Raw genomic sequence first — 27,305 nt, 5'->3', positions numbered from 1 at the left:
ATGTCAGGAGGTCACGCAGGGACTCCTGGTCAGTGGAGTCCCCGCTACGCTCGCAGCCCCGCGGGTACTCACAGGCCTGACCGCAGGTACTCCCGCTGCCTCCTCTGCCGCGGTCTGGTGTCAAGCGCCTCTCACTTGCAGGCGCTGCGGCACCCGCGAAGCGGGTGCAGCGAGGTGCAGGTCCAGGAACAAAGAGAACAAGAGGCAAGTGCTTCAAAGTGCTTCCGTGCTTTCACTGCATGCAAAATCCCGACAAGAGCTGTGGAGAAGGGTTTTTGAGGATCTGCAGGTGAGCGGTGGGCGTGCCAGCAGGGAGAGCGGACCGGAAGATGTCAGGAGGTCAAGCAGGGACTCCTGGTCAGTGGAGTCCCCGCTACGCTCGCAGCCCCGCTGGTACTCACAGCCCTGACCGCAGGTACTCCCGCTGCCTCCTCTGCCGCGGTCTGGTGTCAAGCGCCTCTCACTTGCAGGCACTGCGGCACCCGCGAAGCGGGTGCGGTGAGGTGCAGGTCCAGGAACAAAGAGAACAAGAGGCAAGTGCTTCAAAGTGCTTCCGTGCTTTCACTGCGTGCACAATCCCTACCTAACAACCTAAATAACAGTCTTTACCAGAGGTACTTTATAAATGTTTCTCCATGTCCTCCACCACACAAGCCGTTTCCTTGGCTGCCTCCTCTTTAATGGGGACCCATGGTAGATATATGTTACGTGGTTTGCATTGTCACTTTGTTTGCCATGAAGTAGGGAGGTCTGTTTCATCCTCAGATGAGAATGCAAGACCCTTGCATTCTTGCCAGGAACAGGCATCCTCTGGTGTTGCACAAAAAGAAGTGGTACCTTCATGTAATATCGGAAGAGTAAGAGGGAATTGCAAAGGATATTTGATGCTGTGATCACAGAGGCATTTCCTTACTTTCATGAAAGAAGATCTGCATCGCTCAGCTTCCAAGGTAAAGCCAAGATAAATGTGCACTTGAATGTACTCGATATGCCAGGGACTCTTGGCTCTCACCACCTGTAGAATATGGTCTCCATCCCTTCAAAAGGCAGGCGGCCAACAGGTTCGAAGGGGCACCCAGACGGGGAGGTCTCTCAGGGACTCTGTGGGTCCTTTTGAAAGAAAGAAAGTGGATTGCTTGCCATGAAGGATCGTCTTCATGAACCTAGACCTCAAGATAAAGCTCCATATTTGGGCCCTCTGCCTGTTCGGGGAGACCCATGATCCATACATTATTACTTCTTGATCTATCCCTTTGGTCCTCAAATCTACCACATAGATACTCTATCTCATCCTGCAAGTCTCTGAGACGTTTATCAGAATCTGTCACCATGGGTCTTCTGCCCTAGAGGACAGAGGTCATCCAGTCTGGGTTTTTGGCTCCCGGCATCGTGGAGGCGTGTTCATAGTGTTTGGTGGCAGACTGTTTCGAAGGCGGCTGATAGGTATAGAAGGATGAGGGCAGCTGCTTCTCAGTTGTCTAGCAGGGTCCTGATGTCATCTGTGGCGGCGATGAGGGCAGTTTTGGTGCTATGGTTGCTGCAGAACCCGGCCTGGGAGGGGTCCAGGATGCAGTTCTCCTCATGGTAGTGGGTCAGTTGTTTGTTGACGGTCTTCTTGATGACCTTTGCCGGGAACGGGAGCAGGGAGATGGGCTGGAAGTTCTTGAGATCCTTGGGGTCTGCCTTGGGTTTCTTGAGTAAGGCGTTAATCTCGGCGTGCTTCCAGCTCCCTGGGAAGGTTGCTGTCTCGAAGTGGATGTTGATGACTTTCCAGAGATGGGGTGCGATGGCTGTGCTGGCTTTGTTGAAGATGTGGTGTGGGCATGGGTCTGACGGAGATCTGGAGTGTATGGTGTTCATGATCTTGATGGTGTTGTCGTCGGTGATGTTGGTCCAGGCGAGCAGGAGGCCTGTGCGGATGGTGGTCATGGGGGCGGGAGTCTCAGTGGTTGACGGGACGGTCATGGCATTGGATCTGTCATGAATGTCAGCTATCTTGCGATGGAAGAAGGTGGCCAGCGAGTCGTCACACCATGAGGGTGAGCACATTTAAAAAATAGCCACTTTATTATTCTTGAGACCATTTCTCTCAAACCTCACTAGTGGGTGAGGAAACTACTCAAACCTCCAAGAAGCTGCTCTTGACTGAAAGCTTCCCTTTCTCTTATGACTGCAGCGGTTACTCTAGCTCTTCTGACTGTAGGCATCCCGCCATCCTTTTCTGATTAAAGACCCTACTTTAGGGTGTTGTGAACCATTTTTAGAATCAAGCGTAATTTACCGATTCATGCCGTTTTATAGCTATAATTCATATTGCCCTTATATAGGCATATAAATCATACCCATATTTAGACATAACCCATCCAGTCCAAATACAGGCATGGCTACTTCCACTAGTTCCAAAAAGCCAATTTCTTGAAAAAACTCGGCTTCAGCAGTCAGGGACATCCCCTTACTTGAATATTGATTTGTCCTAGAAATCATGGCGTTTTCAAAGAACTACCATTCCCTTGGGGTTCTTTGCTGACGTTTTTATGTCCGACTTTACATCAAACAAGGCACCTTCAAGGTATAAATATGCCTACACTTGCCCTAGCAAACACACGGTGGTTCAGAGCAGCTCGACTATCTACTTGCCCAACGCAGCTTGCTACAGCAAGTTCCAAAGGAAGTCGACCCTCCAGCTGACGCACTGACAGAGAAGCTGTCCTTTCCCTCGCTGAGAATCCAGCTCCAGTGTTTCCAAGCTCCCCTATTTATGTATGTATTTATCTATGGTCTAGGAACTATACAATGGTTTTACTGTATTATTTTATAATACTCTTCTTACTGTACGCATTATACTTCGTAACCAGTATTACGATTGTAGCACTTTACTTTACTTGCATGAGAAAGAAGACTGTTCAATAAACCCTTTTATTGAAAACGCCCGTTTCTCTATTTCTCTGCACCTCTGATGAAACGAAGCATGCACGATTGACTGAGTAAAATATCTATCTATTGTTTCCACGACTCTGAAGATCAGTTTTATTCTTGGGGAAGCAAAGTTGTCATGTTTATGCGGTTGTCAGAAACTAATCCCTTCTTGTGAATTCGAGAAAGTTTCTAGTGACCTCTGAGCTAGCTGGCACTCACAATTAAGTCTAATATATTCGATTGAGACCTAGTCGACCTAAGTCCTACGTCAAATCTATAGGATATATTATTCCAATGCGCAGAGCCTAGTGGGAATATAGGAACTACACTACATTGTGGTAGCAAGCCTCAGCCAGTCCTACTAGTGCAAGGGATTCGCCCTTCTCTGCTTAGAATCATTAGACCAATAATAGGAAGTTGGCACAGAAACTGGAATAGAAAAGGCAGAGTTTATTAAACCTCATGAGGTGGAACTACATTCACACAACACCCTTCGGTAGAGTATGGGGTAGCACACTGACTGGAAGGAGCTTGGTCCTTTTATAACCACACAGGGGCTGAAATGAAGGCGGTACAAGGCGTGTTGGTTTCAAATTCATATAAGGTCATACAGAGAGTGTGCGCTAGCCAACAAGTGGGAAGGGCTGACAGTTAGCTAATTCTGGTGGACACATCTTGACAGTTACAAGTTGGAGACAGCTGCATGCTCAACTGAGCATGTGTAAAGCAGAAGAGGATAAATATATCTTGTCTCTAGGCAGATTTCAAGAGCAGTTAACAGGAAGGTAGGACAGAGCACATGGCAAACAAAATGGCCAGCAGAAATACAAAATGGAATCGTAAAACGGACAAGATAGTCTCTAAATACAAGATGTCTTCTGCTAATGCTTAACCTAATCATTGCTAAATTATCACAACATGGCGCCCAACGTTTGGTGAGGCACCAATTTAACGCTAGATACTAGAGTAACTCAGTCGTGTTTTTCACAGAGACCATTTTTTTCTGTAAAATACTTCAATAGACTTCTAGAGTGGGTAAAAGCATAAAATATCCGCCATAACTGAGTAGGACAAAAATCCTATGTATTAGTTTTTGGTTTGATTCAACGTTGACGAATACAGTGTTCCAAAATATTGTGCACCTTATCTTTGTTTCCTTGAAACTTGCTCTGCAAACTTTCGGTCAATAAAATGAGTGACCCCAAGAACTGTGCAGCTGCAGCTGTAGCCCGACCGGGTTTAGACGTTGCAGGTTTCCAACTAAATGACCCAGATGCTATAATCATCCCGGAAAACCTAAGGAAAACCATCACTATACAGCATATAACAAATGGCCTATCATCAAGAGGTGGTAGGGTAATTTTTGTCAAAGAGGCACACGAATATCGGCAGACAGAGGTATTCTATTCATGGATAGTCTTCCCTGAAGCAAATGCTGTATCGCATGTGTTTCACTTCTACAAAGTAGAGTATAATCCAATGGAATACGTTCCTTTTGAGGAAATTGAAATTCCACTAATTTACCAAGAGCATCAGCTCTGGTTTAAAGGCGCCTATACACCACATCCTGACATTGAAGAAATGTCAGGTGCGGAATTATTAGTTCAACTAAAACATCTAATAAAAATAGATGGACAATTGGTTCAATATGTCATGCAGACTTTAACAGTCCAACCTCCTAAAAAGGATTCCACAACAAACGCCTCACCAGGGGAACACAAATAAAATCATACCACAATTAGTCATTGGTAAATTGCCCGCAAAAAGGGAACAAATTTCATTCTGGATAGCTCAAAAAATTACTCAAATTGAGGCAGTATTTCCTGACAGTACAACTCATGAGAAACACAGAACTTTAACAATCTGTTTACCAATGGGGATCACACCACACCTGGAGGACTGAGACACTTGGAGTACAGTCTTTGCTGCAATCTGCACAAAAAACATGGAGATTTACTAGGCTGGGGCAGCACTAAAAACTAAGGCCAGGTAATACCTGGGCTTAGAATGGAGATAGGTGGAGAACATTTTAAATTCCCCTTGTTTTTTGTTCTTTCTATGTGTGCTGCATTCTACAGCACATATAAAAAGAGCAAATCACCATTATTGCTTGTTTACATGCAGAGAGGTGTCCCTTTGGGCAACTAAACAATCGCCCCTGCAGTGCAGGCACTGTTCTAAAATGGTGCAAGAGGGCCTGGCAGCTTGTTTAGCTGTGCTTTAGAAATGTCGAAGCTCTGCGTTATCAAATTTATTTTAACACTGTGCTCTAGCATTTTTTTGTAAATATGCCTTGAGTGTCTCTGAGTAGGGATAGTGTGAGTGGGGATAGTGTGTATGTGATAGGAATGATTGCCACTCAGTGGGCACAGAGTGAGTGGGGATAGTGTGTGTGTATATGAAAAGATTAAGTAGCACTATGTGGGGATAGTGTGAGAGAGGATAACGTAAGTGGGAATAGTGGGGCTGTTATAAGATTTAGTAGCTCTGCATGAGGATATTATGAGAGTGAATAGTGTGCCTACAATGAGGCTGAGTAGCTCTGCATGAGCATAGTGTGAGTAGGAATAGTGTGCATGTGATAAGACTGCACATCTCTGAGTGGGAATAGTAGATCGTTTGTGTGTTATAAAATTAAGTACCTCTGAGTGGGGATAGTATGTGTGTGATAGGAATGAGCAACTCTGAATAGGAATAGTGTAATTGTGTGCGTGTAATAGGAATAACCGTCTCTAAGTAGGGATAGTTTGAGTGTGATTGGAATGAGCAGCTTTGCATGGGAAAATTACCAGGCCTAAACCTTCATTTTTAATACATGAAAGTCGCTCCTAGGGTAGGCTCTAAACAGACTGTGAGCCCGGGAGTGTTATATTTTAAAAGTTGGGCATGCACTTTTAGGTTTTACATGTTATTGTAGAGAAAAAACACACATTTGTTTTAACACTACCCTTCCCATAGTACAACCTTGGGTTACTTTCTTACATTTATTAATTAATAACTTTCAATTGGGAGCAGGTAGGAATGTTAAGCTTGGTGTGTAAAGAATTATTATTTAAAACCCTCTTTAATGGTAAAGCCAGAATTTGAGTCCCAATTCTGTAAATGCCACTTTTAGAAAGTTGGGCCCAGAATATCTGGAATCCCGGGCAAGGAATTACAAAAACCTCATTAAGGGTAGAACTCAAGAAGCTTCATCAACTTCAAAGCGTGCACCAGCTATAAGTCACACAGACAGAAGGGGGACACTCAGGTTGAGGGTCTGTGATGCTGCCACATCTGACCTTGTGCATGCGGATATCAGGGGGCTCTCAACAATATTTGTGATAATTAACATACGTGTGTAAGGCACTGCTATGTTACTATGGACCTTTAACCTGGAATTACGGTTAAGTGCAACTGCCTTGTGCTAATAACCCTATGCTGCACTTGTAAAATTTAAAGTTTATGAATACATTTAACAACCCACTTTGGCACAGCCAATCGTTCTGGCCTTTCAGATATGTACAGTACTTCAAGTAATTGCTAGATGTCCTTTTTGAGTCAGAGGCAATAGTTTGAAGTCTTTAACAAGCAGCAGCTATTCAGAACTTTACTGGATGTCCATCCCGAGTCAGAAGCAACTGATTAACAAGTCTGTCACGACGCTTGAATAACTCAAGTTGTTACTGGATATCAATCTTGCGTCAGAAGCAATCATTTCAAGGGTCCCTCACAAAGTTTAGGGTGTGTGACTCCATCAAAAAAATGTCATGTCCACTTGTGCTACTCTAATGAACGGTGCTCGTATTCTATAGGATTCATGCATATGGCATTGCTGATGAATAAAACTGAAATAAATGTATTGTATACTGTGGAACAATTGTAAAGAGAACCCATTATGTAAAGGTACATTGCACAGTGTTTTTAACAAATTGTTTTTTGAGTGTCGCTATCTTTGTGTGCCAGTAAAATGCCAACTGCCTTATGCTATGGACTGTTAGTAAGAAGCAGGATGCAAATCAATAGATGGAGATATTTGGTGAAAGGTCCTTTTATTCATAAATATTTATGAATCTATCACAGTGCATGGCGATGGGTTGCTCGCCTGCAGAGGGTTGGCTGCAGGCTAAAGGTTGTGCGCAGTGGGGTTTGGACAACCAAGAGGGGATGTGTGCAGATCCTGGATGAACACTAAACCCTACATCCATTGATAGCTTTGCAGTACATTCAAGTGTGGATCTTTCTCTGAGCAGGTGCGGTGGAAGGGGGCTCTCTGATTCAAGCTTCGATTGGCCCCCTCATCCATTACACCATCCCAGCCTGTGAGTATTTCACTGAGATCACCTTCGCCTGCTTGAATGACAAGTCCATGGAGGAGCTACAGAAATGGCTGAAGAATGAACCTGATGCAGTGGATTGTAGTAATGCGATAAAGTATTTTTGTGAACTCCAGGGCAGCAGGTAACGATCCTACACTGTGCGAACCACGTTGGTGTTGATGGTGTTAAATAGTCAGTGTAATAGACTTGAAAGTACCACAGTGTATGTAAGTCACCGTCTACCGGTCAGAGGTACTCAGTAATCCTTGTGTCATGTACTGCTTTCTGTATGGCATATGTTCATCGTACACTAGGACTGGGCCACACCGTTTCATTTTTCAACATGTCTGATGGACCTGGGATGATTCTTGCACCGAAACCTCATGGCTGACACTCTGGATGTTTTTGTGAAATATGTTGCTCCACAAGAAAGCACTCGAGTCAACTGGTGAGGAGGGTCATCCAAAGTAGTACTCCTTTCGACATGGGTGACTGCTATTTGGTGTGATACGGCTAATGTATGTTGACATCTGATCGATGATGTTCATGGGATACAGACCAAGTTATCTGCACCCCAAGTTGGAAAGGGCTGCTTACTGGTCCCTTATACAGCTATGTAGTCTGTCATCACTGGAACCCATTGCTTCCTCTTGAGTGTGGAATGTATGTGCAAAACATGGTGTTGTGTACATTATACAACTGGCTGTGAGCTATCGGTTTGTAAGTAGTTCTAAGATGTTTGGTTTCCTTTAGACAATAATAATCTCTTTAGTTAGCTGTCCCTCCTGTAAGGACCTGTTTTTCTATTTTACCTCACCGATCCCTACACAGCCAGTTGAATCCGAGTTGTGGTGTGTCTAGATTGCCTAAAATAAGAAAGATAATTAGATCAATAGGGATATCTTTTTGCTTCACTTTTTGCCTCAAACAAGTTTGGAGAGATCAGACTGTGCATTAATTGAGCCATTACCCCAACAAAGACTGTGGACAGGGCATATTCAGTGCTATCATCTGGTCAAAAGAGATGTACGCACCCAAGGCCTGTGGCCAGCTCTAGCAGAGGAGATCTGAATCCCAGAATCAGCCCCTGGTTTGCCGAAAAGATTTGCAGAGAAAAGTACACACTGAGTGTGACAATGGTGGGATGTTTACCATCTCCATGGGATCCGAGATATTGACAATATGTTGTGATGGTTAGTGCAGTGTGCAGTGCAGCACCTGAAGAAAGGGCATTTGAACAGCATTAACATGCTGCACCTTTTCTAAGTGGATGATTGTTTTCCTGCACCTGCCACTGTCTGTGAATATGCACTGTCACTGTGAGCCAGAAGCTGACGTCCACCTACAGTGGGTTCCATCATCGCCAGAACTGCATCCAAACTGTAGAATTCCACCCGCAGTGGGTTCCATCTTTTCTGGCACTGTGGGCCAGCAACTAAAGTCCACCTCCAGTGGGTACTATCTTTACTTGCACTGCATGCCAGCTGTTGAAGTTCAACTGTAGTGAGCCCTGTCTAACCTGGCACTGCGATCCAGCTGCTGAAGTCCACCTGCAGTGGGTTCCGTCCTTGGCTTGCTTGGCTTTGAGGTGTGCAGTCAGTTGAGGTCCATGCTTTTACCTGATGATGCTCCTTGCCTTGGTGTTCCACATGTATTTGTTATTTATTCAAGAGTTTTATATAGCGCTGGCTAGACCCAGAGCACTTTACATGAGGTTCCACAAAAATTACAATTACAAGATTACATCAGTTCCAATTTACATCAGTTGCTAGACAAACAATTGCAAGAGACATAGAAGACGAGATAATTGAAGTGTAGAGGGGAAGGGGGGAAGGGTAAAGGGATAGGAGGGAGATACGGCAGAGAGACGAAAGGAAAGTCTGTCCAAAGTCCCGCTGGGTAGGTGACGGTCGAGGGGAAGTCCCAAAACCCATCTCCTCTATAACTATCAGGTAGCTCCACTGGGCATTGGCCAAATAGCTTGGTTTCAATGGGAAAAGCAATTAAAGGAATATGGAGGGCAAAATAAATGGAGCGTATAGGGGAGGGGGCATGGAAGGAGAGAAAGGGGGTATAGGGGAAGAGACAACGGGAGAGACGAAATGAGGTCTGTCTAACGGCCGACTGGGTAGATGACGACCAAGGAGGGAGTCCATGGTCCATCTCCTCTATAGCTAAACCAGGTAGCTCCATCAGGCATTCGACAAAATAGTTTAGTCTCAATACATTGGGAGAGGAGAGAAGGAGAGACAAAAATAAAGGGAGGATGCGGGAAGAGACGACAGGAGAGACGAAAGGAAGTTTGGCTGAAGACCGACTGGGTAGGTGACCTCCGAGGAGGGAATCCCCAACCTGTTTTCCCTATAGCTAAACTAGGTAGCTCCATCGGGCATCAGACAAAGTAGCTAGATCTCAAATGACGAGGGAAAAATTCACAGACATATAGGGTGGGGACTAAGGGCCAGGACAGGTGAAGGCAGAGGTCAGCAACAGGAAAGTGGAGAGGAGTAGAGCGAGGCGATAAACAGGGTGGAGATTAGGGCCAGGACAGGTGAAGGCAGAAAGGTAGTTCGGCAGGATGTTCCCATGCATCTAGTGGGCTATAGATTGCGGTCCTGGTGTTGCGTCACAAGGTCAAGGACCCTGGTGCCCACCGAATCCACATCTTGCTGCAGGGACGGCACAGCTCCGACCAGGCTGAACGTAGATGATCCATTGAGGATTTGATGTCGCGACTGCTGTTACTGCGTGGTTCGGCTTTGTAGTCCTTGAGAATGTTCAGGCGATCCGCTTTTTGAGGTTTATTGTTGCTGCGCCTGTGTCTCATCGAAGTGTAGATCGTTTCTCAGAATTCGGTAAGAAGTCCAAGACCTTGTTTAAAGACTAGCCCGTCGCCTACTTAGGTGGCATATGGATCAGCCCCCAGAGCGTTTGGGGCTGTTAAGGTAGATTAGAACTAAATTCAAGGCTGCAGACCGTTGCGGCACATGAATATGGAAGGCCTCGCATCAGGGTCAGACGGCTGGTGCTCGATATTGAACGTTGTCAACACCTGCGTACCCAAAGGCAAAGTTACTGTGGCGGTCTCTCCAGAGGGCAGAGGTGGAATATGCAGTGCATGCAAGGAGAGGACAATATGTGATCCCCAGATGTTGATGCTCACCGAAGGGCCTTGGGAGTACAGGATCACATTGTCAGTAAAGCCTCGGAAGTAGGGGAGGTGTGTTATGACTCCAGCACCCGAGTAGCTGAAAGATCCCGCACCCCAGAGGTTCAGAAGACACCCTCACCCTAGCCATCCATGCGGTGTTCCCCTCGGGCAGCCATCTTAAGGTCAGGCGCGCGAGGCTAACGAGGCACAGTTCAATATTAAAGCCTCGCAGCAGCCAAAATCAACCCCGCATCGCCGCTCACCTTGATTCCACCTCTGCTCTGCTTATTCGGGGGCCCGCAGCAAGCCATCCGAGGGGGCGTCTGCAAGAGCTCTCTCCGCATCGGAGCTTACGCCGCCATTTTCGCCTCTGATGCACCTGTTCACAGAGTGACCTCATGTAGGCAGTACCTGCCAGTGTTACCCACCCGTTGCTTGTCTTGTATTTGGGGCTCTGGACCCAGGACACGCCATCATTATTTATTTTTATTTTTGTAGATTATCACAAGAATATTTTGCTATATTAGTATTTTTTAGCTTTATCAGAGGTTTGCTTCTCCTATTTTAATTCTATTGGTTTTAATTTCCTCATTAGGTATGTCTACTGCATAGTTTGCTAATCTGATTTTACATTAATTTAAGCTAGTCCTCTTACTAATTCTCTTTTAGGTCTAGTGTATGCCAAGACCTTTTGATGGTACTAAAATATGTATAATTCACTTTGAGATAGTGAGCTTTCTGCCACATCTCTTTATCCTTCGGTCTGTTGAGTCATTCATATTCTGATTCTGCACACTCAGCTTACTGCTTGGAGCATTGGGTCAACAACTGGATAACTTCACTTTGAGTGACTGCATTTTGCTTTCTTACAGTGAGCACATAATGATGTAGTTCCCTTTAGTGCCAGTGTTTTTGTTTACTTTATGATTACTTTAGTGATGTCTTCTACTGCACATTCTATCTTTGTCAGATCCAATCTCCTAACAATGCTGTTGTAAATTCCTTTTGGAGAGTTTTGCTTTTCTGACTACTGCTTTTTGACAACAAACCAGATTGTGACCATTCGAAACTGTTCTGTATTTAGATATCATCTTTTTACTTCTTTCTTTTGTCTTTCTTTTATTTATCCTACCTTTCTTTTTTCTTCTATTCTTTCTTTCTTTCTTTCTTTCTTTCTTTCTTTCTTCTTTCCATCCTTTTTTCTTTCTTTGATTGTTTCCTCCGTTCCTTCCCACCTCTTTCTTTCTTTCATTCTCTTCCTTTTTTCTGTTCCCTTTTTCTTTCTTTGGTTCTTTGTTTATTTGTTTCTCTCCATTTCCTTCTTTCTTCCTTTCATTCTTTTTTCTTTCTTTCTTTCTTTCCATCTTTTCTCCTCCATCTTTCTTTCTTTTTCTTTTTTTCGTACTTTATTTCTTCCTCTTTCTTTCTTCTTTCCTTCCTTTTCTTTTACATTCTTGCTTTCTTTTGAAATTTTGATCTTTCTTTCTTTCTTTCTTTCTTTCTTACTTTCTTTCTTTCTTTCTTTCTTTTTTCTCTTTCCTCCTTTCTTTCTTCTATTCCTTTTTTCTGTCTTTGTTTTTTTCCCTTTCATTTTTTCTTTCTTTCTTTCTTTCTTTCTTTCTTTCTTTCTTTCTTTCTTTCTTTCTTTCTTTCTTTCTTTCTTTCTTTCTTTCTTTCTTTCTTTCTTTCTTTCTTTCTTCCTCAAAGGCAAAAGGTTTGCATCCAATGCCAGACTGATTGACATTTTAGGCCACTAGTTATTAATAGAGGTTTAAACCAGGCTTCATCCATTAGCCTATGGTCGGTGTCCGTTTTGATGAATTCACTTGCCTCAGCTCTACATTTAATGCTGCTGCTGTCAGCGCTCAGCTGGCATGCCAGTAGCACACTAAATGCAATCCCTTCTATTACCATTCAGGTGCAGGCTAGGTGTTGGCCAACAAATGTGAGCAGTGCCAAGATGATGCCAAGTGCAGTTACAACCTAACAATGAACAGTGACATCCCTTGATAATACACAGTGATTCAGTTTACTGTTAACCTCTAATAATGCAATAAAAAAGTGTGCCCTTACACTCTTATAATGAACAGTGATGCATTCTGTTGCTACTGCTGCTACAGCTACGCATAGCCCACATGTGACAGTTTCTGAATCTTTCTTCAAGACATCGATCCTGCTTTTAGAAATCAAGGTTACAACTTGGCGTCTCGTTCATAAATAGGAGATTAGTCCAGAGAAGTGTGTGATATATAAAGTGTACAGCAGATACCTCTTGAAACATTCAGTAATTTCTTGTTGCATATTTACATGAAAATGGCGGAGTGCCACAAGTAATTGTGCTGCACTGAGCTGCGTCATTTTCAAAATGCAGTGGTGCACCATATTAGCAAGCTGACACGCTGCAGACATGCGCAGCGCCAGCCACTCTGCTGATTTTGGAAAAGACCCCCCTGCTGCTCCAACAGGTACTCAAGAACTCTTCTACGGGCAATAGGTGAGCAGGGTGGTGTTGGGGGGAACCTCAACCAGTGGCTATGGCAGGGACTGTAACTAACATCATTAGAAGGGACGCCTTAAGGTGTGGTCTGCTCAACGTTAGGTCCCTCTGTTAACATTATCTGGAGACACAGCTGTTGCTAGAGTCTCATGACTTAGATGCCCTGGTGGTGACTAAGACTTGGACTCACCCCAGCTCTGATTTGGAGCTGGGTCTGGCGTGTCCTTAGGGCTATTAAGCCTTTCACAAGCCATGTTATAGCGGTAGAGGTGGCGGGGTTGGGATTTTATTTAAGGAGGTGTGGTACTTTTCCCCTGTGGATATTGACGTTGTTAGAAATGGGGATTTCTGGTTGGCTAAGGCTTGCGCCAAAGCCAGGCAGAAACCACCACTCTAGTCAGGGCAAGGAAGTCACCCGCCAAGATAACCTCTGCTCACCCCCTTGGTAGCTTAGTACGAGCAGTCAGGCTTATCCCGGAGGCAATATGTAAAGCATTTGCGCACACACCCACCAGCAACAACATCCCAGGCCCCCCACAAAAGGAACTCCACACAAGGTTATATATAAAAATAGCCTTTGTATTATACCAAACACATTAGATAATAAACACACAATTTACACTGTGCCACTGGCACGGGCGGATTTTACAGAGGATTATATACATGGGACTGGGTCACATGGACCACTGTCAGGAATAGCACTTGGTAGAAATTAGCACTTAGAACATAGGATATTTGTAGCATAAAATAGCACTTGTAGAACACAACCAGCAACTATTGATAAAAAGGTAAGTACACCCTAAGCAATCCTAAACACCTTAGGCATATATCACGCAGGGAACCATGAACTCACTAGCATAACCTATACTAGGAAACACAACCTCCTAAGCATAAAAATACATTTAGAGGTATCAAGACATACTACACACAGTACATTTCCTAACATCCAAAAAGTAGTACATAAATCATCTTAAGGACCAGGTTGCGCACTGCACCAAACCTAAACATAGTAGCTGCCCAAAACTTGCTGGGCAGCTGAGGACAAGAACAGGGCCTAAAGGCTGCAGCTGGCACTAAGTGCTGAGCAGCTTTGGAAGGCCAAAGTAGGGGCGAAGGAGTGCGACTCACTCCTGAGTCCAGAGATATGTCCCTAGAAAGAAAACCTAAACTTAGCAGCTGCCCACTACTTGCTGGGCAGCTGGGAACTCACAACTGTGACAGGGGCCCTCACTGGCCCTTAGGAGCAAAACTGCACCAACTGCTGGAGCCCTCTGGCTCTGGAAATACATAATGTGCCATGTGGAGACCTCTAGGCTCTGAACATCATTAGCCCCGCGGTGGAGCCCTCTAGGCTCTAGATAAAACATGCCCAAACGCTGGAGCCATCTGGCTCTTAAAAGTGTGAATCACAACTATAGGGAAGAACAAGGGCCTTTAAAAGGATATGTAGCCCCCGCGGGAGCCATCTGGTTCGAAACTCATGGGGGCGGGGGAGCCACATAGGCTCCATAAACAACATGCCCCAAACGTAGGAGCGGCCCGCTGCAAGATGCGGCCGCTCTTGACTGCTACGGGGCCCTCTAAAGCCCATCTTGCCACGTTGGGGCGGCCCACTGTGCAACCGGGGCCGCCCTGACTCGGTGCCCCATACGGGACTACATCTTTTGCCTTCCCCCCTGGCCCTACTCACTGGCTCTGTCGGGGGGAGTCTCTCTCTCCAGAAGCGGCGGGGGAGGGCACCAGCAGTGTGCCTCTTGCCCCCTCCGCAGCAATAGGTGGCGGGGCTCTCTCCTCCATATGAGAGCCCCGCCTGCACTAGGCGCATGGCTTCGCCCGGTCCCCATCTCAGGACCGGGACTTGGGAGGTGGAGCCCTCAAGGCTCCGGGCTCCTCTTCTTCTGGGGCTCCCTCCTGTACATGGGAGCCCCGCAACACTTGGGCTCCTTTCTGTCGGCGGCCCCGGGGCTCTCCCCACTTCACTGGAGCCTCGGGCCGCGGGAGGACGTCCCTTCTTATCGCAGGGGCTCGAGGAGGCGGGGTGGGCTCCCGACCTCCTCTCTCTCTAAAAACAACTTCCGGGCACACTCGAGACTTCCGTCCGGCGGCCCCGCCCACAGTCAGGCGGGCCGCGTACGGCGATCTCCGGAAAAAGGAGGGGTAGCCTCCCTCTTGGCGAAAGTTATAAAATGGGGTGGGCACCCGTAATTAGAAAGATAACTGTGGGCATAATGCAGGGTGAGCTCCTGCAAATAAAAAGATCAAAATAAGAGGCAAGAAAACGCCGTCGCGGCTCACAGGCTGTCGATCAGGGCCCAAGCCTCCCCCAGTCTCTTCACGGTCACGAACAGGGGAGAGCAGACAGCTGGTGCCAATTAACCCTACGCTTCCTGCAGACACCAGTGGGGGAAATTAAAAGAAAGGCAGCACAGCGCTTCCATGCTGCTAAAGGTTTGCAAAAGTCCTGTGGGCAAGGGAGATACAGCCCAAGGATCCCAGAAGTATTTCCAGGCATAGAGGGAAAGGCAGAAGGATCCCAAAGAAATCCTCCAACATCCAGGGCATACAGGGGCTGGGCAGGGCATAGGGAGGCAAGCCTTCCCCTGGGCCCCAGCAGCAGCACGCCCCTGGTAGATTCAACTCAGGAAACAAGAACATTTAACATGAGGTCACAGCCTCTTTTTATACACCAAATCCCTTTGTCTCTAGGGTGCAGGGTTAAGGGAAAACCAGACGCAGCTGGTTTTGGAGCACTCGGTTGTGCTCAGCCCCCTTCCCATTCAGAGGACAGGCTAGGGTCATCAGTCCCACCACAGGGGGCAGAGCCAGCATTGTGTTGGGAAAGCCCTGCCCTATTCAGGTCCCAGGTGCACTCCTCCCCCCATCTGGCTGTCAATCTCTCTATTCACCACCGGGACAGACCCATCCTGACTCCTGGAGCCAGGCACACCAGCCAGCTCCAACCAATCACAAGGCAGACAGTCAAATCACATTAACTGCACACACATGCCAACTTCTAGAAGTGGCACTTCCACACTAGACACAGTAAATCCGCACACATCATTGCGCAGCATTTACTCTCACGAGTGTGCACATACCAAACTTGACCCTGCACTCCCCACACATCAGGAACTACCTTGGACACACATATCCCCCATGAATTCCTATGGGAGGGCAGGCCAATCCCACACACGCACTCAGAGAGCACACGCACTTTACACTGCGCCACAGTGCTAAATTGCGCAAAGACCAGAAATCACAATACTTATCTCAGAGTACAATGCAAAAAGTTCAGGGGTGAACCTGCCAGCAGGGCCAAGTCCAACAGACGTGGTCCAAGGGGTCGAGCTTTTAGGCTTCGCTCTAAAAGACCATGGGCACCAGGTGCTGACGGGTATTATTTGCTTCAGGCCTCCTGGGGTGGCCAGCCTTCATCAACAGAAAAACCTGATCCATGTGTTTAGTAATATGGCTCTATCACATGCCAGACTCCTCATATTAGTGGATTTTAACTTATGGGTTAACAGGAGTATGGGCCCAGGGTACAATAATCTCCTACAATTGTGTATGGAACTGTCTCTTTCATAATTGGTGGTAGAACCTACACATACGGGGGGCATATTTTGAACCTGATTTTTTCTAGGGAAGTGGTGAATGTTATACCAGTTGGCTGGTTCGATAACCTTCTGATTAAATTTTGATACTTTTAACATCAACCAGAATGACCCTGCTACGAAGGAAACAAGATTCTTTCTTAGCAGGGACTGGAAAGGTCTCCTGAGAAAAGCCAGTGCTTCCCCAGTATTCCACCTTGAAGGTTCTTTTGACCCTGGGAAACAGGTGGAGGATAACTATCCCACCTTCTGCTCATACATTACTGACCAATTTCAATCAATCAATCAATCAGGGAATTTGTAAAGCGCACTGCTTACCCGCTAGGGTCTCAAGGCGCTGGGGGTGAGCTGCAGCTAGTGGTCAAAGAGCCAGGTCTTGAGCAGTCTTCTGAATGCCGGGAGGTCTGTGGTCTGTTGTAGGAGGAGGGGGAGGGCGTTCCAGGACTTGGCGGCACAGTGGGAGAAGGATATGCCCCCGGAAGTGGTTCTGTGCATGCGCAGTACGGCGGCCAGGGATAGGTCGGCGGAGCGGAGTTTCCTGTTGGGTATGTAGAAGGAGAGTCTGTCATTGAGGTAGGCTGGGCCGGTGTTGTAGAGTGCCTTGTGTGCGTGGATCATGAGTTTGAATGTGATTCTTTTGTCGACGTGGATCCAGTGCAGGTCTCTCAGGTGCGGGGTGATGTGGTCTCGGCGCGGGACGTTGAGGATCAGGCGTGCGGAGGCGTTCTGGATTCTTTGGAGTCTGTTGATGAGTTTGTTTGGGGCTCCCGCCTTAGATGGCGTTTCAGTAGTCGAGTCGGCTGCTGACGAGGGCGTGGGTGACGGTTTTCCATGTGTCCATCGGGATCCATCTGTAGATCTTGCGGAGCATGCGGATAGTGTGGAAGCAGGAGGAGGAGACTGCGTTGACTTGGTTGGTCATGCTGAGCTTGGAGTCGAGGATGATCCCTATGTTGCGTACATGGTTGGTTGGTGCTGGGGGGGTTCCCAGTGATGCTGGCCACCAGGAGTCGTCCCACGCTGAGGGATTGGGCCCGAAGATGAGGACCTCCGTCTTGTCCGTGTTCAGTTTGAGTAGGCTTGCCTCCATCCGTTCGGCGACGGCCTTCATGCCTTGGTGAAGGTTGGATTTGGCGGTGAGGGGGTCTTTGGTGAGGGAGAGGATCAGCTGGGTGTCATCGGCGTAGGAGATTATGTTGAGGTCGTGTAGTCTGGCGATGCGAGCGAAGGGGGCCATGTAGACGTTGAACAGAGTCGGGCTGAGTGAGGATCCCTGGGGGACGCCGCAGATGGGAGTGGTGGATCCGGAGTGGAACGGGGGGAGGCGGACTTTCTGGGTTCTGTCGGTGAGAAAGGAGGTGGTCCATTCCAGAGCCTTGTCTCGGATCCCTGCATCGTAGAGGTGTGTGCACAGTGTGTGGTGGCAGACGCTGTCGAAGGCGGCAGAGAGGTACAGGATGATGAGGGCTGCTGTCTCGCCGCTGTCGAGTAGGATTCTGATGTCATCAGTGGCGGCGATGAAGGCGGTATCGGGCTGTAGTTGCTGCAGAAGCCTGAATGGGAGGGGTCCAGGATGCTGTTGTCTTCTAGGTAGAGGGTGAGCTGGGTGTTGACAATCTTTTCCATGACTTACCAAACTGCTACAACCTTTTCCCTCCTGAGGCGGAAGCCGGGAGGTCTCCCTTCTATTCCTTGCACGTTTTAGCTGTGTATTTTAACTTGCTTGTTTATTCATTTCAACCTGTGCAATTTAGGCGTGTGCTTCGCGCTTGATTTAAGAAGCGTTTTGCTGCCTGTAAAAGACTTCCCAGCGCTCCTAGGCGCCTCGTTTGCTCCCCTCACCTTGCCTGGGTATTCAGACCGCCCTCGGCCGAGTATTGACGCCGAGGGCTGGGATCTGATTTTGGCCGCCATCTTGGGGGTAGGACTCGCCGCCCTCGCGCTCTAGTAGCGCTATAAAATGCTCACCTCTTCCTCCACGTATGCGGACGCGTACTGCGGATGCACCTGACCTGCGCCTGAGTCGCGCCAGAGTCTGCCGTCTGCGCCCGTCAGCATCCCGGAGGCGTACGGCGTGGCAGGCTCTTCTAGTCCCGACTCTCCCCCTACACATATCATCATGTTATCTTATACATCCCAGGAGCTCCACTCTATCAACAAAGCGGCGGAGTCCTGTCACTCAGTCTTTCCCGGACGTTATAGGGGTAAGCATAAATGCCCAGGGTGTAACTGGCAGCTTACTAGCGCACGTCCGCCTACATCTCATATGAAGGAGTGTAATACTAAACACCTCTGCCTACTCCTCAACACTAGGTCTATGCACAGACACGCTCAGGAGATCTTTGATCTCCTGACTATTGACAAACCTGCCTGTCTGATGCTTACTGAGACATGGCTCAATGAGTCCTCTCATCCTGACATTGCTGCAGCTATACCCCCTGAGTACAACATTCTTAGACAAGACAGAGATAAGGGTAGAGGGGGAGGAGTGGCCCTCGTTGTGAAAAAAACTATCGCGTGTTCGGCCATTCACACGGAATCTATCACGGGCACCGAATCCCTTGCCTTCTCCTTATCCCTGTCTCCTCAACAATCTGTTAAGGGGCTCCTAGTATATAGACCTCCGGGGCCTGTGGGGTCCTTTTTTGAGGAACTCCAACAAGTCATGTCTATTTTAGTGCTGAGAACGGAGAGGTGCGTGCTTGCCGGGGACTTTAACTTCCATATGGAAGATAGTCATGATCCGGATACTATTAGGATGCTAGATATCACATCCTCCTTGGGCCTGTTCCCCTATCTTTCTGGCCCGACCCACGACAAGGGTCATACCTTAGACCAGGTCTTTTCTACCTTTCCGGTTGAGGTGACTGCAGTGCTGCCGGTTCTATGGTCCGACCATCGACTAGCTCATTTCCAAATACTTGGCACTGAGAAATCATCAGTCACCGCTCTGAGACAACAGGGTTCTGCCTTTAGAGCATACCATCGGTTGACTCCTGACCTGCTTGCCCAGGCTCTTGTGAACCATCCCGTGTCTTATACTGGTGATCTGGATAAGGATCTTGAAACCCTGCAGACCTGGCTTTTAGCCAGACTGAATGAGCTTGCTCCTGCACAGCCCCCACGTACCGCCATCAAACGGGTCTCGGCACCATGGTTTACTGCGGAACTGGCTCATTCCCGTAGGCTATGTAAAGCTGCCGAACGGACATGGAGAGCTCAGTACGAGACCGAGGCAAAACTGACCTATAGATCCATGATTAAAACCTACCATAGATTAGTCCTCCAGGAAAAGAAAGGATACTTCGCTAAAAGAATCGAGGAAGCAGCCAATTCCTGTAAGGAGATTTTCGCGGTTGTCAGAGAATTCACTACCCAACGATCTAACTTAGCACAGGAAGCCCCTGCTGACACCTGGGCTGACACCATAGCCAATTTCTTCACCACCAAAATCAGGCAGATACAGGACTCCTTTCCCCCGAGGCCAACAACTGTCATCCCGCCCTCATTGGAAGAGTCAGTTTATTTGCCTACTCCCGGCCCTGTGCTAGCGGTTTTCCCACCTCTTACGGAATCTTCTTCACTAGCACTTATGATGAGTTTGAAATCTGGATCACCACGTGACCCTTGCCCTGCCAAATTTCTAGCCAGAATGGCAGAAGTTGTTAACCCTCTGGCTAACCCCATTTTAAACCTTTCTTTAAGTCAGGGGGCCCTTCCACACCTGTGGAAACAGGCCATGGTCATCCCTCTTCTTAAAAAGCCTAGCCTTGCCCCAGACACCCCTGCCAACTATAGGCCTATCTCGCTCCTCCTGGCTCTCACGAAAATCTTGGAGAAACATGTTCATGGCGTACTCTCCAATTTTTTGGAATCCAACAAGCTTCTGCACGCGTCTCAATCAGGTTTTCGACCTAACCTAAGTACAGAAACCGCACCCCTGGAGGTTTCAGAGATTGTTAAGGAGGCGTTGGATGCCGGAGGCAGGGTGATGTTGGTTATGTTAGATCTGTCGGCGGCTTTCGACACCGTCCCCCATGAGGATCTCATCATAAAACTACATGCCATCGGTCTGAGGGGGTCGGTGCTCAGTTGGTTGTGTTCCTTTCTGACCAACCGCCGACAAACGGTCTGGGCCTCCCCTGGATCTGCCGAAATGTCGCCTTTGGGAGTCGGAGTTCCTCAGGGCTCAGTATTGAGCCCAACTCTTTTTAACATCTTCATGACCCCTTTGGCGGCTTTGGTGGAATCCTTTGGGGCCCAGATCGTTTCCTATGCTGACGACACCCAGCTTCTCTTCACCTGCCGGAAGGGCGAAGATTTCGAGGGCGATAGTATCCGTGAGTGCCTTGGGGCTGTTTTTAACTGGTTCCAACTGAACAGCCTCAAGTGCAACTCGGATAAATCCGAGATAATTTTCTTCGGATGCCCCTCGGAACCGGACTGGCAGGGGTGGTGGCCGGCTGACATGTTCCCTCCAGTTAACTCCTCCGAGTCAGCCAAGAACTTGGGAATTAAAATAGACAATGGGCTTACTCTCAAATCCCAGGTGCTGACCCTTACTGGAACATGTTTCGGTATCCTCAGGACGTTGCGGAAGTTTTTTCCGCTGCTCTCGGAGGACCATAGGAGAATAATTGTTCAGGCCCTCATCGGGTCCAGACTCGACTACGCTAATATCCTGTATCTGGGCCTGCCGGAATACCTCTTACAGCGCATGCAGGTGGCCCAGAATGCTGCCGCACGTGCCATCTTCGGCTTGCATCGACGAGTGAGGGCGTCAAACCTACTGCGAACTTTACATTGGCTCCCCATCCGGAAGCGGTTAATGTTCAAGGCTATGACATTGGCTCATAAAGCCTTGCATGGCACGGGGGCCCAATACTTACAAAAGAGGATGGCTTTCTACTTGCCGGCACGATCTTTAAGATCAGAGTCATTGGCATTAGCAGTAGTCCCCCGCATAAAGAAAGCCCGTATCGGAGGGCGATCCTTTAGGCTGTTGGCCCCTCAGCTGTGGAACTCCCTACCTCTGTCCTTGCGTTCCATGTCCAACTTATCTGCTTTTAGGAAGAGCTTAAAGACCTGGCTCTTTACTGGCTAGAGTCTCACATTTCCCTGTTCTGACCCTGCTGTTCTGTTCTTTTATTGTTATGTGGTGTATGTTTCTTTTCACTTTCTTGGTCTGGAGCATAAAGCGCCGGGACACTCCTTTGGAGTAGCCGCGCGCTATAGAAGACCTATATTAACATAACATAACATAACATAACTTTCGCAGGGAACGGAAGCAGTGAGATGGGCCGGAAGTTCTTGAGGTCGCCTCGGGTTAGCCTTGGGTTTCTTCAGGATGGCGTTGATCTCAGCTTGTTTCCAGCTCTTCGGGAAGGTAGCGCTCTCGAAGGAGAGGTTGATAATGTTACGTAGGTGGGGTGCGATGATGCTGACGGCTTTGTTGGTGATGTGGTCGGGGAGCGGGTCAGACGGGGAGCCTGAATGGATGATGCTCATGGTCCTGGTTATGTCTTCGGTGCTCACGCTGGTACAAATGGTCAGGGGGTCGTGGTCGGTGGGGCTCGGGGTGTTCGTGGCGGGGTCCATGGGGTGCGTCCGGGGGGTGAAGCTGTTGTGGATGTCAGTGATCTTGGGGTGGAAGAAGGCAGCGAGGGTGTCGCACGGGGTTTGTGATGGTGGAATGTCGTTGGTGCAGCAGCTGGGACAGGAGAGCTCTTTCACGATGTTGAATATCTCTTTGCTGTTGTGTGCATTTTTGTCGAGGTGGTCTTTGAATGAGGCTTTTTTGTTGGTCCTGATGAGGTGGTGATGGTTGCGGATGGCGTCTTTGTGGGCTTTGTGGTTGGCGGGTGTTCTGTCATTGAGCCAGATGCTCTCCAGTTTCCAGCATGTGCGCTCTGAGGCTAGGAGCTCCGGGGTGAATCTTACGGCATAGGCCTGGTAAACTACGCCGATGATACTTCCATGTCTGCATGCATAATGTGGTTCACTGGCTGAGAAACAATTCTCTGCAATTTAATGCAGATAAAACAGAGATCATCTGCATTAAGGGTGGGAGAGTGCCCTACCCCCTCCCAGTCGACTTCTGGCCTATTCTTGCTGATCCCCCATTGGTACCATAAAAGTCGAGTCGCAATCTGGGAATCTGTCTTAATGAGAAGCTGACCTTGGACACTCAAGTTAATATGACCGTGGGGAGTTTCTTCTCCCTTATCTGGTCCCTTAGGAAAGTCTCCCCCCTGCTCCCTGCACATACACACTCTTTTGTAGTAAGGAGTGTGGTTATGACCAGGCTGGACTATTGCAACTCTGCTGGAGTCTCCTGAGTGTTTAATTGGGAGACTACAGAGAATGCAGAATACGGCAGCCAAGTTGTCTTTGATGCACCCTCACCAATTACCCTCCTCTCAGGCCCTCGTGGAGCTGCATTGGCTCCCTATTTTGCAGAGGAGTCCCTTCAAATCCCTCTGTGTCGTGTTCAAGGCACTGCACGGTCTGGGGCCTATACCATTGCAGAACAAATTTAGCGGGTATGTCCCCACTCGTTGCCTTCGGTCTTTCTCAGCTAATTGAGTCAAAGTACCTTTGGTCAGAAGAGCTACATTGGGGGGCACAAGCTTTCAGTGTTGCTGACTCTGGAATAAGCTGCCCACGGAGCTGCGGCAGATGAAAGATCTTTTGCCGTTTTGAAAGAAAATAAAAACCTGGCTCTATCCCAGAGTTTAATGCCCACTTGTCTCTGTTATAGGTTTCTTTTCCATCTCTTAAGTGCCAGGATACTCAAAGGGTTGCAGTGCGGTTTATAAGTACACATTACATTACATATGGCACATCCCTGTGCTCGCCTCTCTTTTGGCACTGGTTTTGGTGCTGCCTCGGATTTACAGATCCTTGACATTAAAACCCCATGGGTGTTGCTGGGAATGCCCACAGCAAAACCCATTGCATGCTATTTTGCATAAGGAAACTGCATGGCAGAGGGCCATATCTGCAAAGCTGTGTTAAGCCATACAAAGTGGCTTAGCACAGCCTTGTAAATATGGCCAAGCATGGAGCACCACCGGAGCTTTGGAACAAATGACTCTTCAGTGGTACTAGGGACTTGTAAATATGCCGCCTTGTTAGTACTGAATAACAACCACGATCCTACAAAAAAGATGTTTGTCAATAACTAAATACATGTTAATCATGTTATATGTTTGTGTTTAGTGAAACATGGATCGAGAAGCAGAAGATGGTACAGCAAAAAATCAAACACGTATGCAAATGTGATTTCGACAGAAGGGACCCATTGTTTCCAACTGTCCTGCCCCAGTCTGACTGTCTTCTTCTGGTGCACTCTTTGGAGCTCCTCACCAAAGACAAGAAGACCTTCTGCGATTGTTTGAAAAATCTGTCATCACTTCTGAAATGCGGAGGACACCTAATAATGATTACAAGTCTTGAGGCAACGTTTTACATGGTTGGCAAAGTGAAGTTTCCTTATCTCTTCATGGATGAGGGGTTTCTGAGGAACGCCTTCACGGATGCTGGTTACGTCACAGAGGAGCATCACATTAGTAATCGGAAAGTGCAATGTTTGTATGATGTCATTGATTACAGTGCTATTTGCATTGTAAAAGCACGCAAAGAAAGAGATATTTAGTTGTCAGGTACATAAAGGAGGCATCAGGGGCACTGGTAACAGAGAGGTGAACTGTTTCCTGCATCAACATTCCTCTGTTGCCTTTTTACAATTTTCTTTAAAGCAGTTATAAAATACTGGCAAAGGCTAAAAATGTTTTATAAGCAGGACACATAATGTTAAGTTACAATAAATTATATAAACAGCACTCAGATGTCGCGACTTAAATCCACTCATTAACCCCTGATATGCTTCTATCTCGTGCTCCACGTTCTATCCTAAAACACTCTTCACAAGTTGTGTGATCTTTGCAAGTATCAAAGAAAAGATCTGACTTCTTGCTCGATCACCAGAGAGCTGTGAGCACAGGTTACCCGCTTTACAGAGAATGATGTCTTCCTTCTTATTAAAACTGATAGGGTGAACATTACATAGTTGGAGATGTGCATCTGCAGTCAGAGGTGTGGGCCTGCTTTGCGACAGCTGGTGATCTTTGGCAGAGGTTGGGCATAAATATCTACCACAAACTTTACTGTGTGAATAAAGTTCCTCCATTAGTTTTTGCAACATGGCTCTCTCTTGAGTATTTTCTGACAACATTGGGCCAAATAGTACAAGTTAAAGCACAATTGTCATTTAAATTTTGTACAATGTCATAGGTTGTTAAGGTGGACCCGTGAAAGAGCCCAGCACTTCCATGCGTGATGCTGCCAGAAATTTATAGGGTTCTCCCACTGCAGAAATGCTAGACATAATGGTTTCAAATATGCCTTTTGTCCATAAAATTTGCCTCATAAAAGATGTAGGACGTTAAAAATATACAGCTTCTCATGGCTTATCATTTTTTTAGTATCTTTAATAACTTCTACATTTTACTTTCATAATTTGTTTGAAGTATGGCAATAGCAAAAACTTTTTGACTTTATAAAAATTATGTTCATAATATACTTACTGAAAGGGGCATTTAGCCATCTTTCTTCATCCACTGGTCTGTTGTTGTGTCATTCATTTGTTTCTACCCACTACAACATACAACATCAGCCCACTTCAGCGACTGCTTAACTTCACTTTGAATTAATAAATTTTGGTGTTTCACAATGAGCACATCCACACACAAGGTAGTTCCCTTCAGTGTGTTTGCTGTTACTTTATTATAATCACCTTGGTGCTGCCTTTGTTTGAAGAGCCTCTTGTGATAGCAGGATGAATGAAGGGAGGCAAGAAGGTGGCTAGCAGACTGTACCACCAGAATTATGTGGGGTGTTACTGTGCAGGACTGTAAAGAGACATCTATAGCCATGCCCTTCCCATCTGATAAGAGGCACCTTTATTTGTTAAGTTTTAAAATAATAATATGAATTTTGACCTCCCACATGGGCACTCGAGGTCTTTCAACAACACAGTTGTGCGGCCAGACCGGAAAACGTAACCAGGTGGGCCAAGCTTAATCCCAACTGCTCAAAGGGATATTTCCGCTCGTTGATCACTTGCCCGTTGTATCAGATGGCCATTACCCCTTTTCAAAATGGCTGTCGCTGGTGCCTCTGGGTTGTCTTACATTTTTGGGCTGGTTACCATCAAGTTTCCAAATATGTTTAATAGCGCAAACCTGGCCACAGACAACTTTACAATGGAACCATTCAACGTTATACATCTTTTCAGGTACAAGGAGGGGGTGTGGTGTTTTGAGATGAGCTGTAGTCTAGGCGCAAGAGCTGTCTACTTGTGAATGAGAAAAGCAGGTTTGAGACTCGCCTTTATCTCACCCATCATGTCGGTCTAAGGAAATAGCTTCATCATGTGGAATCCGCTTTTATAATTTGATACAAATATCTACCTTTAGGCCTATACCTGTTGTCACAAAAAAATTGGATATCTGTTTCTCCGATTGCTGAAATTAAGCTGCTCTCGTAACGCCCGCTTGGTCATGAACCACATTCAGTACATGAAGGTAGCTTACCCACAAGCGCTTGGGCACACCATATTTGAAAGTGGTGCATTCTACGTGCCCTTCACTAGAACACATGTTGCAAATCACATCTGTAGAAGTCACAATTGCTGGAACATTACATTACATTAGCTTGGGCAGTTCTAAAATGTCAAGAGCAGAGAATATGTGGGTGGCAACACTCAAATCTATTCAGACCATGCAGGGATCATGCAGTGTTTGCCTCTTATGATTGGTCTAGTGTTCTCTACTTGTATACGATGCTGAGGCTACTGATGGGCAGTAGCTGCCCCTTTTGCTTAGCTTCTTATGAAATGTCATAATTCTGTACTTTTACTGAGCATATATTGCCCAAATAATTAAATGTTTCCTTTGCGCATTGCACCAATAAAAGGCTTTGAAAGACACTTCTTTCCATGATATTCAGTCACTTTGCTGTCTGTCTCTGTGCTGCATGTACTATTGATTTGTATCTTGTCATGTAATACATTTTCTCTTTTATCAAATGTGCCGACAGACTGATATTTATTTATTAGGATTCTACAATCACTCTTGAATCAAAATGCGGTGAAATAAATGGAACCCAGTGCCAGCCCAGAGTCTGTGGAATCGTACGGAAGTAAAAAACAGTAGTTCCAACAATTGCAATAAAATGGCTGCTGTGTATATCTAGCAGTACTTGGTTTCTACACTCAAGATGGGATAAAGTCAGGCAGAGGCATGATGCATGAATGCCATGGACCAATCGGGTAAAGGAATAATAGAGAGATGTATAAGTTTACGCTCCACAGGATCCAGCTGCAGCAGAAAAAGGTCCACCTCCTGATATCACCAACAAACCTTTAGGTATACAGGGTGTTCGAGGGATCAGGTGAGGGAAAGGAAGAGGGAAGGGACAGCAGGGGAATAGAACCTGCAAAAACAAAGGACACAGATGTAAACAGGGTTTAAATAACATCTATCACATATAGTCTTGCTAAAGAAATATATATATATATATCTGGTCTACATTTATCCTAGGGAGTCCTCACAACATCATTAGATAAAGAGTAGACCTGCAACAGAAAACTAATAATTATTAAGACATGCCGTTCCACGTATGCTATCCAATACATATGAGAGGCCACACTCCTCGTACATACGCCAGGTTCTAACACAACAGCAGGAAAATGTAGGTTGAAATCAAATAAAGAAATGTTTCCCAAATATTTTATCATCCAATATAGTAGTGAGAGGAAGCTCACACAC

General features: G+C 46.8%; 1 protein-coding gene across 1 annotated transcript in view; it reads left to right on the top strand.

The window, feature by feature from the left end:
* LOC144752126 (nicotinamide N-methyltransferase-like) overlaps positions 1 to 26,446 on the top strand; it is a 44,186-nt gene extending 17,740 nt beyond the window's left edge. Inside the window, exons 2-3 of the mRNA XM_078640071.1 lie at positions 7,149 to 7,356; positions 23,695 to 26,446. Coding sequence (XP_078496197.1) covers positions 7,149 to 7,356; positions 23,695 to 24,130 — 644 coding nt within the window. The 3' untranslated portion in view covers positions 24,131 to 26,446. The remainder of the gene's footprint in view (positions 1 to 7,148; positions 7,357 to 23,694) is intronic.
* Positions 26,447 to 27,305: the final 859 nt, after the last annotated feature.

This window comes from Lissotriton helveticus, chromosome 4_2 (genome assembly GCF_964261635.1).
Source record: "Lissotriton helveticus chromosome 4_2, aLisHel1.1, whole genome shotgun sequence".
In the NCBI taxonomy this organism is placed as follows: domain Eukaryota; kingdom Metazoa; phylum Chordata; class Amphibia; order Caudata; family Salamandridae; genus Lissotriton; species Lissotriton helveticus.
This window is presented reverse-complemented; position numbering and strand designations above follow the sequence as displayed.